Below are 12,438 nucleotides of genomic sequence, written 5' to 3' on the forward strand. Positions count from 1 at the left end.
ATCTTTTTCTGATTGGGGTTTCAGGGATACCTTCTCATTTTGGGTTCAGTAAACGTTTGACAACATTAAGCACTGGCAAGTCTCTCCTATTTTTTGATTACCAAATTAGGAATCCAGCAACGGTGTTATCACCAGCAGAGTAGGTTTAGTTACAGGTCAGTGGCTTTGTAGGAGTTAAGTTCACATCTGTTAGGCTACCGTGGAAACTGGAAATTGAGGCTGAAGACGACCCTGTGTGTTGAAAATGACATAGTATCATCTGTGTGTGACAAATTGGTGGCAGTGGAGTGAACCGTGGAGTGAACCGTGGAGTGAACCATGGTGCAACGCAGCTACAAGATCACTTTCTGGGAAATTGGCCTGTCTGTTGCTTCTTTTAAACTCCCAAAACTCACCCCATCTCCTGCTCTGCACTTATTTTGCCCTTGCAGCTTTTCACTTTTTTTCACTTCATTTAGCCCTGATATTTGCTATCACCACAAAATTACTTCACAACAGATAATACTGAATGCGTTCACTGATGATATTCAAAAAGCCTATCCTGAGATAAATAAACCCAAAATGTGTGTGACAATCACACCGACAGCAAGAGGATTAGCAGACTTGGTTTGTGTCACTGTGCTAGTGGACCTCTTTAGTTAACTACCACCAAACTGCCATCCTCACATCTGATCCGTGCTGTATGGCATCTTTACAATAAGCCACCTAACAGAGCTTGCCTCACTGTCTTGAAAGTGAATGCTCGATACCAAAAAAGTCTGAATTTGCAATGGTCCTCTTTCCTTTCTATCCCACTGTTTCACCATCAAAGCCCTCAGATACTTTTTGAAGCACTGTCATAAAGCTGTGCACAAAATTTCTATGTTAAATTTATGACCTGCCTCTTCTGACTGACTACCTCTGATGTTCCCATAATGGCATTCTCTGTGGGTAGACAGTTACAAAAAAATAGGTCCCAATTGTGAAACCTCACATTTCTGAAGTGATCATTTGCTTCAGACCAGTATAAACAGTCTCATGTAAGAAACTGGATTTATCCGCTGCACATGGTTGTTAAGTTAAAGGAACAGCTTGAAATTTATGGAAATATTAATAGCAAAATGATACCACATTTTTTCTTTTAATTTTCGAATAAAATGACTGTTGATATATTAAGCTTATCAGATTTAGAGTAGCATCAGTGTGTAAGGTGGGTTATATTCTTTGTCGCCAGAGGTGCTGCTAGATTTAACTACTTTTAGTACACGTTTTTATACAAACACATCACCAAGCAATATTCTGACACATTCTGGTTTTGTTCTTCTGATTTTTATTTTTATTTTTTTTTCATTTTAGCATCATTTTCTATATGCTATTTTTTTAATAATATTTTCAAGCATTTGTAAGTTTTTTTATTTTCATGAAACCATATGAAAAGATAAGATGATTTCACTCAGCTTGCTGTACTAAAGAATCTCATGTCCAGACATGATCTGTGTAAATCTCAGAGGGACAGTGAAGAACCATATTTACAAAAATGTCAAACTAACCCTGTTGTATATCATAACATTTTCTTCTTTTCCAGCAATATATTAACCAGTTACATTACCTGCAGTGCATAACTTGCATACCAAAACAAAAAGAACAGTTTTATTTATTTAATCTGCTCCACATCCACTCTTGTCTGGCAGTTGTACTGCAACACTGCAACTTATTCATCTGGTTCCCCTTTTTTTTTTTTTTCTTGAAAGACGATTTTGAAAACATGTTGGTGTAGATTTTCTGTCCTCCAGGTCATGGTAATCCTAAGAGCTTGAATAAGAGCAACTGAGCTTCTTGGATCTTGAGGACGTTTCACCTCTCATCAAGAAGGCTTATTCATTTCTAAACTAGTTGGTGAAGAGTCTCAGCTTATAATGTACACATTCTGGACATAGAAGACAGATGGTTCGTGAAAGGAGTCAAGGAAGCCATCTGTGTTAAACTGGAGAAATTCTTTTCATATCACCTTGCCGGCACGTGCAATGCAGAATTGTCTCTCCTCCCTAGGCGGTTTCACAACCATTCACACCTTGGATCCAGTGACTAGCAACAACTTACAGGTGAGAATGACTTAAACGACCCACACATTGGTCAGGTGGTTTATTGACACATGTGAATGGGACAACCTGCCAAGTGTGAGCGGCCTTTTCACTGCTTATAAGCCGATACTCCCCACCAACTAGTTTAGAACTAAGGTGCTGTTTACACATACCCGGGTATTTTGATAAAAGCATATTTTCTAACCTTCGTTTTAAAAAAAAACTTGGTGCACACAGCCCCGTTTTCAAAAAAAAAAACACGTCTCCATTGATCCGCATAAATACGCTATCAGGAGCTGTTAAATTACGCCAAGCCTGACGGTGGTATGGCCGGGCTCTGTCTGCCAACAGAAGCTACGAAATTGCTGCTCTCCGCGCCGTAATGCGCCTTTGTTGTTCAATACATTGTATTACTGTAATTTTCAAAATCACACAAGCGAGTATAGCTCTCAACAACAGAAATGCTGCTAGTACCTCCATGCTTGCCAGATAGGGGCGGGGCTCTGTACTATGACGACAACTCCGCATTCCATTCTGAAAACTCCGTTTTCGTCTCTTTCAACCAGTTTACACACAAACGCTAAACGGAGTTTTTAAAAAATCTCCACTTTTGCCGGAGTTTTTGTTTAGCTTCGTTTTCGGAGGAAAAAACTCCGTTTGTGTATAAACGAAAGGCACAAACGAAGGGAAAGGTCTTCGTTTTTCAAAATACCCGGGTATGTGTAAACGGTAGAGCCTGGCTCGGGCCGGATTTTTCTGTCCGAGCCCGGCCCTCAACCGACAGAAAAGTTCTCAAATCCGACCCGAGCCCGAGATTAATTAAAATATTTGTGTCCGAGCCCGCCGGAAGCCCGAAACCAGTGACCAACGCAAGACGGCGCACCCTAATCAGTAAATACACATCGGTGACAGCGCACCATTATCCACCATAATCCATTATAGCTTAAAGCGTTTGCACACAGTGGATTTCCCCCTCTCATTTTCCACGACTTTCAGTTCTCCAGAAGCTATTTTTCTTTTAATGTCCTCCATAGCACTTCCAGCCAACTGAGCTCGGCTGCACTGATCGCACGTGTTTAATGTAAAGTTGTTCGAATGTTCGATATGCGTGCGTGCGCACCGAGCATGCACAGACCACAGATGCACACAGATGCATGCTGCACGGCATGAGGCACGAATAGCCTACCAACATTTTCATTTATGCATATTCAATTATTTATGTTTATCACAAAAACTGACGTTTGCAATGAACTGAAACCTGTCCTCTGGCTGTTTATAATTTTCACGATGTCTGCTTGCTTTCGAGCCCGACCCGAGTCCGACAAGACATTCTAATTTTTTGTCCGAGTCCGGCCCGTCGGGTTGCCATACTCTAGTAAACAGCACCTAAAGCCTTTTGGATGAAAAGTGAAACATCTACAAGAAGTCCAATTACCTGTATGCAAATGTTTGCAATTCTGGAAAAGTTTGTTTGTTTCCAAAGTGTCAATAATCAAACTAGAAATTAAAGAAAGATGAGATATTTTAGAGGCTACTCTCAGAAATGTGTTACTTTCTCTGCTGAAAGTCAGCATCCCCTCATTATAGTGTTGGTGACTTATCCACAATAGAAGGCTATGATAAATATCACTGCGACATGTTGGCAGGTACAAAGTGGAACTCGTGTAATTGGGCTACAGGGGACATTTTTGAGCAACCAAAGCCTGTTCCAACAGCAGACAAGTTGGTAATGAGAAGCAGCAGAAGCTGGCATTCTCAAACATGATGCAATGTCAGCTGCTTTTGGTAACACAAGCTGCAGTATTAAGGGGGCCGTTTTTGTATGTGCATTTACAGTCTAATTGAGGAGAAATGTTATACTGAAAAAAAAGAATGAAACGGCAACATAAAGCCAGAGCCACCAGAATCTTGAGTCTTTTTTTTAATGTTAATTGGTAAAGACTGTTAAGTGTCAAAAATCAAATTCAGAGATTACTACTATGGTGAAGTGTTTTGGGGTAAGAAGTTAGAAAATAACCCAAAATGCTATTTTGGGTTATTTGAAAACAACACGTGTATAGCCTACTGTAAACAAACAAATCAGTGACACCATAAGTATAATTAGAAAATAAAGCTTCTGTTTGTTGCTGCTTCTAAATGTTGTTGTTAAAATCTAGTAAATCATATACATGCAAAGATTTGTGTCAGAATATTTAGTCTAAACTGGGATCTTTTCTGTTTGAACCTTGTATTGTCTCTCCCCCAGGGGTATCTTCCTCCTGTGCTGCTGCAGGGCTTCTCCGTGAGCTCTGGTTTCCTCTGACATTTTGTCTGAAAAGATTAGCTACAAGATTAGGCCCTTAAAGCAGATCTTATTAACTTGAATAAAAATATTTATCAAGTTTGTTTAAACTTTCACTTTTTAGGCAATATGATCTTCAGAAATCCCTTAGGCATGTTAGATTCTGGCAAATTACATCAGAAGCATGAGTAGAAAAAAACATGAAGATGCCATTTTGGGAGGAGTTTCTAACGGGTATAGATCACTGCTTTTTCATCAGTTGCTTTTGTTACTACCCTGTGGATACATGAACGATTCCTCTATATAAAGGAGCTTTGGAGATGGAGCTGAAGCTCAGCAGAGAGGGAGGAGCAAGTTGTTATACTTTAAATTTTCAAGCTGAGCTTTTTTCTCAAAGTTATCAAGGTCTGCCTTTGTAGCTATGGTAAAGTCAGCTGATATCTATGTGAATTCCAACTGAATTCAACTTGAAACTGCTCCATAACTGTAAGGCAGAATTAGATAATGTTCTGCTTTTTGTATAATGAATAAGATGTGCCTGCATTAAGATATACAGGAAGGCAGCTTATCTTTACCACTAGAATAGGCTGAAGAGTCATCATTTTTACCTCTGCCAAATAAAAGCTATACAATAAAGAGTAAATAGCAGTATCATAACACTGTGTCAGTGATGCTGGTGTATTGAACCTGATCTGCAACTGTTAAGTGCAGAATTAGTTTTCACTGAATTTAAAAACATTAAATGCTAACACTAGAGAGTTAAATCTCTCTAGTGTTAAATCTCTCCAGCATCTTCAGGGATTGTATAATTCTTGCATTGACATGACAAATAACAAAACAAGCGAGGCTCAGTACAAGGTGTTCCTTGACAAAAAAAGTTAATACCACACTCCTAATACTATGGAGGTCCCCACTCTGCTTTCAAAACAGTTTTGGCAAGGTATGGCTGCAGGACTGCTGGAAGTGTCCTTTGGTGGCACTGTGGTTTTGGCAGAAACCCAAACTGTTTGATGCACAGGGGTTTGTGCATCAGGTTTGTGTAGGTGGACACTTTGCACACTGTGTTTAATTAGGATCTCAGGTTTGTAGGTGGGATCGTTTTTTTGTTTTTTTTTGGCACAAATCAGGTGATGCAAACAGCACTGTTTTGATGAGACAAGGGTAATGATATCAGTGATAGCTGCTGCTATAGGAGGCGATGTGGTTGGTCTTTAAAAAAGGTTTGGGTGGATGAAAGTAAAAGGGAAAATAAATGTCTGACCAAAATTTCACATGTCCGGTTAATGCAGTCTGTGTCAAATTATTCCTGCACATATACGCTCAACTGGACTCAAACTGACCTTGGCACATACCTCACAGTTCCTGTCCATTCACAGAAGAAGCAACAAGTGACAACAAAGAATAAACGTAAGGTATAGCATGCATGTTTTTGTCAAAACGGTAAAGTATTCTGTTCAGTTTTCAGTTCAGTTTTATTTTTATATTTTAAAAAGAACAACAACAGATTGCATCAAAACTTCTTGTTGATCCAATCCCCCATCCTGATTATGCACAAGATGACAGTGGAAAGAAGGAATAAATCTATAACAGAATCAGACTGAGGAAGGGCGGCCATCGGCAAGGCAAGGCAAGGCAAGGCAAGGCAAGGCAAGGCAAGGCAATTTTATTTATAGAGCACAATTCGTACACAGGTAATTCAAAGTGCCTCGACCCGGTCGGCCTCCACCGGGGGTTGTGAGGACAGGAAGGAGGGGAGTCTATAAAAGCTGCTTGCATTTGACTCTTTGTTTCTTTTTCTCAGATGACCTAACATGTTAGAAACTGTCATTGGAAATTATTTCCAGAATGTTCTCTGCTCTGCTAAAATCCAGATTTGTAACTGCAGCGTCATCTGACAAATTCAAGTAACTTAAAGACAACCTCTGTGCAGTGATTTCCGTTATATACTAACATGTACAATGTTCTCCCACAGAGAAAGTTAGATGTGGCAGCATTTCTTGAACATTTTCTCACACAGTTCACATAGTTGCGGTTGGGCATTCTTAGATCAATAAATCAAAGGAACATGGTCCAATCAACTAAATCAATTAAAGTCAAACTTTAATTGTAGCTTGAATAAACTGTGCATGTAAATGTGCTGACTGTGATGTAGAGTACTCAGCTGCACCGTAAATTTTGTGGCGATCTGAGGCACAAAACAAGCTGTAGCCTACACTGTTTCACATGTTTCATATGGTATGATGTATTTTCGCAGCCTGCTGCTTTGCTGATGGTGAGGTCACTTCTGTAGGTACTGCCATGGGCACTTTAGACACTGGAATTGGCAGTTAGCTGTTCTGGTTGCTTACTAATCCCCCTCTTACTCCCACACCACTGTCCTTTCTCTGATCCTCCAAATGAATGTACGTGTATTTGCCATAATAGAACAGTTGATATTTATGTAATTGAAAGTCTGTCAAACGGCACATTATTGATGATTGGTTTAATTTTTGTGAGTGTTTTTCTGCCTACCATGCAAATAAATCACTTCAGTCCACCTCCAAGTTCAGTTGTGGTTATTGTTATCACTGTGTTGACTTTACAAGTTTAGTGACATGCCATCAAATTATACTTGAACCTATTTGTGGCACTTTCATGCTTCATTTTCAAAGAATAAGGTTTACACGGTCCTCTTGCAAATATAATCATCTGGTGTGCAATTATGTACTGAGGATGTTCATCTTGGAAGAAACACTTCTCCATTCACACTGAAAATAGATTGTGGCTTCACCACAGGAGCAAAAATTGCAATAAGAATGCCCTCATGTCATTTGCATTCAGGTTGCCCTTCTAGGGACTGTGTGAACCTAAATCATATCAGGAGGTTACACAACTCATTGCTTCCATCATAATTCACATCTATAATTTAGTCTCCTGTTTTCTGATTTAAGCTGTTGCTACATTCATCAAGAGGCTCTCTGTAATAATGTGTTACCCGAAGCTGCAGTTAATCATAGAGTATTGAAAAAGCTGTCTTTTGGTGCTCTGTAGGCTTTTTTCACTTATCTATATTTTACAAGATGGCACCAAGCTCTTTTAGGATTTTTATTACAAAATTACATTCAGTATCCACCCTTCCAAAAAATGTATGGGAGTTGTGAATGGGTAGAGATCACAAAAACACTTTGTTTTTTCCTTTATCTAGGGCATCGAGAACCAAGTAATGTTTGTTAAAGATCTGCAAATCAAGATGTGTGGAGTGCCATAAAACTATGTATTCAGATGACCTAAAAACTTTTTTTAAGTGTGTCTCTTTTGCCATTATTTTTCCAGGCACCACACGTCTTCCTCGAGACGGGGAGGTGCCTGGTGTTGACTACAACTTCATTAGCATTGGAGACTTCAGGATCTTGGAGGAGAGTGGACTTCTACTGGAGAGTGGGACATATGATGGTATGTACCTCCAAAGTGTTAACAATGTGAGAAACCAGACTGTTGGGGAGTATGCATTTATGTATACGTTTCACACTGACAGCTCCCTATATAAGAGTGAGCGTAAGTTCAATATTCACAGTCATTATGACTAACTGCATGCCTTTGTGAAATGGGACAAGCGGGACGAAATGTATTGATCAGTGAAACATGATTAAAGATTTGTTGGAAGCCCTTGAGATAAATGCCACCATTCTTTTTCTCCACTCTGTGTGCAGAACGGGCCACTGTGAGATAAAGTATGCTGTAGAAATCAGCACAAGGGAGTAACTTTTTTTTTGTCAGTGTAGATTAAAATAAAGCTCATATTTGCCAGTTTTAGAACCAGAAATAGTCAGTTTTAATGAGCTGAGGAGAATATTAAATTAGACTAATTTTCTTTTCTTTTACTGAACAGCTTTACACGTGACTAATTTTTGGAGGTTAAGTAAAATTGAGACTATTATTTTGGAAGATCTAGGAAGAAGCATGAAAAACGATGAAGAACTAAGTAGAATCAACGAGAAGAACATGCAATGGCTGCACTTATAATCAAAGATATTCTCAACAGTCTTGCTTCACCACAAATCTGTTTTTTCCTACAATGATTTTTGTCTGCAGAAGGGCAAAGCTAAAGCACCAGCAATAACACAAATACAGATAAGAGGTGCCTGTATTTTAAGAAACTCCACATATTATTTACAAGCTGTATTTCGCTCCAACACACACCAGATGCAGGACTATCCTTTCACTGTGTGTGACAAAGAAGATCAGAGTCTGTGAAATGTGTGAAACACACATGGACATGTTTGTACAGGATGTCCATGAACATGTGCCATGCAAGCTCATCTTTACGAATTGTCAGTTTATAGGATTTGTTGCCCAATTTTTATTTAGACTTATCTGTGTTTGCAGGTTTAAGTCAAATGTTGCCAGTAGACAGTTGACATTCACTCAGTGGTCTGTGAATATGTAAGCAGCTATAGCACCTGCTGTGACCTTATGTAAACCAGTCAACCTCCTGATCCCACCGGCTGCTTACACAGGCACACATCAGGAGGACAAACTTGTGTTCTTACTTACAAGTCATGGTTTATTCATGGGATAGATCAGCCTGCTTCTTTTCCTCCCTCTATCCTCTAACAGACAGGCATCCCAACCATAAACTTTGAGAGCAGTACTTCCTCTCTTCTCCCTCAAACTGTTTATAAATGTTGATTTGAAAGCACCTTTATAAGGTAATCATGTCAGCACCAACTAACCCCTAACCCTTTTTTTTTAAACTAGACAATAGTCATATAGTCCTGCTATTTCCAGAAAGGAGTTGACACAGCCAGAGATATTTCGTCCTGGCAAACAGCTGAATTGCTAAGCATTAACCTTTTTTAACGTCTTATAACACAATAAAGCATAAGCAGCTGCCCTGAATTCAAAGGTCTTCGAAAGTCAGACGGTCACAGTGTATTTGTGTCATGAAGGGATTGGAATGGAGGATTTCTCTCACATTGCACAATGATTATGGCAATAACATGATAATCTCCCTACTCTCTTTAAGCTCATTCTTTTTTTTACTGCAAACTCAGGCTGCTGTGAAATGGGAAAGGATTTTTCTAAACGTTTGAAGGGAAACTCTGGGTGCATAAAATGGACTGTTGCTGCAACATTCTCTTGTTCCGTTGCTTATGCTGCATCTTGTGCTCCCTATAATGTGTGTAATTTTAAGATGAATTCATATACTCTTCCAGAGAGACAAAGTTTTAAGGTTGAGAACAGCTTGCAACTTTTTGGGGGTTTTTTTGCGTTCAGGAATGTTAAGATGCATATTCTGACATTATATGTGAAGGCAGGGCTATCCAAGACATCATAAAATGTTATTTCCACTCCAAACTCTTCCCCTTAATACAGAACAATAATGATTTAAGACACACACTGTTATAGTACACAGCTGCACATCCACAGAAAAAATCTTTCCTTGTGTTGGAATGGATCATCTAAGTACGCTAAAATCAGAAGCTGCCAAATCGCCTACGAGCTGTCCTTCATCTGTGAGCTGAAGCCAGGTGGGATTTAAACCTTTATAGAAAGGTTGACTATGGGCAGATATGGAGAAATGGAGAGCAAACTGAGCAAGAACATATAATAGAGAGTTTATATATGGCATGCTGAGCTCCTCACGTCCTGATGGAAACCCCCGTTGCAGTGCAAGCAGTACTGACTTGGCTGTGTGTAGATGTGTGGATTAAGCTACTGAAAAGTTGAAAGGTTTCAGTATACTATCCCTGAGAGGCTGAGAGGAAACACTCTGATAGTGGCTGCCTCCCTCCTCTTCACTTCCTTTTAAACCCAGTCAGCAGAAATACTGAACAGCTTCTGTGGTCGGGATCTCTCGGCAGCACAGCAAAGTTAAAGAGGAGCTGCAAGTAATCGGATTGAGAAATGCGATTTCCTCCATTTAGTTGTGCTTGAATTGCAGCCTTATTCTTTTTCTCTGAAAAGAGGAAAATAAACAAGGTCATTTGTCCTCTTTTATAGGTCGCATGGGTTTCAATTTTCCATTGATGAACTCATGAATTACCTTTAGTTTATTAGTGTACACTAAGAGAGCTGTGCTCAAGGTGCTGAGCTAATGGGATTCTTAGCTAATCATAATGGTCTCACTAATAGTCCCAAATGACTTGCCTGAATGCTTATTATGTTAATGGTTCCTGCATAATGGTTTCTCTCCACTTTGAAAGTATTTTATTGGAGTCGTTTTCCACATAATTTTCCACTCTCTTGGACTCCTTTATCAATGACCCTGTCATAAATGATCCTGTTCATCCTTCATTTTCTCTCAAGAAAGGTTTATCAGCCATGGTACTAGCATACCAATTCATAGTACATTTCTCCAGGTCCAAGCTGCTCTATAGTTGGTTTAGGACATGCTTGATGCTTCATGTGAAGCCAGCGAGTCCCATGTTGCCTGGCAAGGAGAAGCATAAGCTATCCGTGCCAGGCACTCACAATGTCTGTCCTTTCTAAATCTCAGTTCCTCTGAGGTTCAAGTTGAGCCGCTCTCTTCAACCACAACAGAGCCGCCGGACAAAAAAAACTGGATAGTCCAGTGCAAGGCTGGAGGGATAGCTGCCAGGAAAATTCAATTCTGAGTTGTTTTTTTTTCTTCCCTGATCTTTACTCTGCTGCCAAGAAATGCGAGATTCTGCAAAATTGACATCCACTTAAAACCAGTTGTTTTGGAATCCCTGTTGTGTTAATGAGCCAGATTTCTTTCAAGGAAAATAGAATTATAAAATTAAATTGAATGTAAATGCAGCATTCGGTCATCGTCGGATGGTTGTGTGAGCGTGTAACTGTCTCCTCTTATCCCGCTAAGATGAAAGAGCTCATGACCTTGTGTAGCTTATACATAGTGTCTTTGACAACAGGAATCTTTCATTACCAGCAGTTGATTCCACCACCATGAAATTGCTTGCACATACTTTGAAAGAGGAGGCTGGCTCTTCCGAGCTCATCAACCCTGTGACACTAGGATCACAAGTAACATTGGACAAGCTTCCCAGCTCATCAGCTTATGAGGCTACCCACCATTTATAATGGCAAATGGTGCCACAAATCTTCCCTGACGCACTGCTTTCCCACACCTCTATATCTGCGGTACACATTTATCAGGGGCCAAGAGACATGTTTGTAAGTGATTAATCACAGAGGTAGCGTCTGGCTGATGAATGTCATTGTGTGGCAGGAGACAGGCAGGGATTAGCCAGCACACCCAATCTCTCCCCGCTATCTTTATGCAACCCCTGTTAATGAAGCCATCCTTGACAAATGCGGATGAGTGTCACTTAGTAAACACAGAGCCGCACATCAAGAGGGGAGAGCCAGGCTTTCATTCAACCACCTTCTCCCCGTCAACCTTCATGCTGCTTTACGAGAGATCAGCAATAGTAGCATTAAACCAGTTTGCTGTGTATTGTTCTTGGCATGCCTGCAGCGATGAGGCTGGGATCGAGATGGGCTCGCTTATCAAAAAAGCTGTTGTGGTGCTACTGTAAGTGTTGTAAAGCTGCTGGAATGACTGTGATGTTTTCCTCAGAGCCCTCTGTTCTTTCTGCTTTTTATGCTGTTGTCAGCTTTCCCTCTTCATACCAAGCTATAAAAAGATCTAGAGTTGATAAATGCTGCTCTTACAGAACAACATTTGTTATGTCCGCATGTTCATGCTTAAATACATCAAAGGTTCATAATACCATTTTCCCATTCACAGCTGGGACCAAATGAAAATCAGATCAAGTTTATAGCAGCTAATTAAATTGCTCAAGATCTCTATTTCCCAATGGGATTTCTCCATATTTTTTAATTAATCTAATCGTATATCATGGTTTAGCTGAGATCACTTATTGTAAGATCCAAGTAAATATTTGACCTTGCAAATGGATTGCCAAAAAATGAATCCAATGATTTTATGTAAACACATCTGATGGAGCAACATTTAGCAAAATAAATGATCACAACAAATGGTGGAGATCTAAATTAGAATGCACATTATTTATAATTCTAGTGGAGATGGAAAAATGACTTTTTTTCCCCCCTAAACTGCTCACCAGCCATACATAGAAGAATCACCCCATGAGTTAAATAAAAACAGTA

General features: G+C 39.7%; 1 protein-coding gene across 2 annotated transcripts in view; it reads left to right on the forward strand.

Moving 5' to 3' along the window:
• Positions 1 to 12,438, forward strand: part of magi3b (membrane associated guanylate kinase, WW and PDZ domain containing 3b) — a 147,363-nt gene that overhangs the window by 103,527 nt on the left and 31,398 nt on the right. For both annotated transcript variants that reach the window (XM_075461648.1, XM_075461647.1), the window contains exon 3: positions 7,654 to 7,773. In XM_075461648.1, coding sequence (XP_075317763.1) covers positions 7,654 to 7,773 — 120 coding nt within the window. The remainder of the gene's footprint in view (positions 1 to 7,653; positions 7,774 to 12,438) is intronic.

Source organism: Odontesthes bonariensis, chromosome 3, assembly GCF_027942865.1.
Source record: "Odontesthes bonariensis isolate fOdoBon6 chromosome 3, fOdoBon6.hap1, whole genome shotgun sequence".
Taxonomy (NCBI): Eukaryota; Metazoa; Chordata; class Actinopteri; order Atheriniformes; family Atherinopsidae; genus Odontesthes; species Odontesthes bonariensis.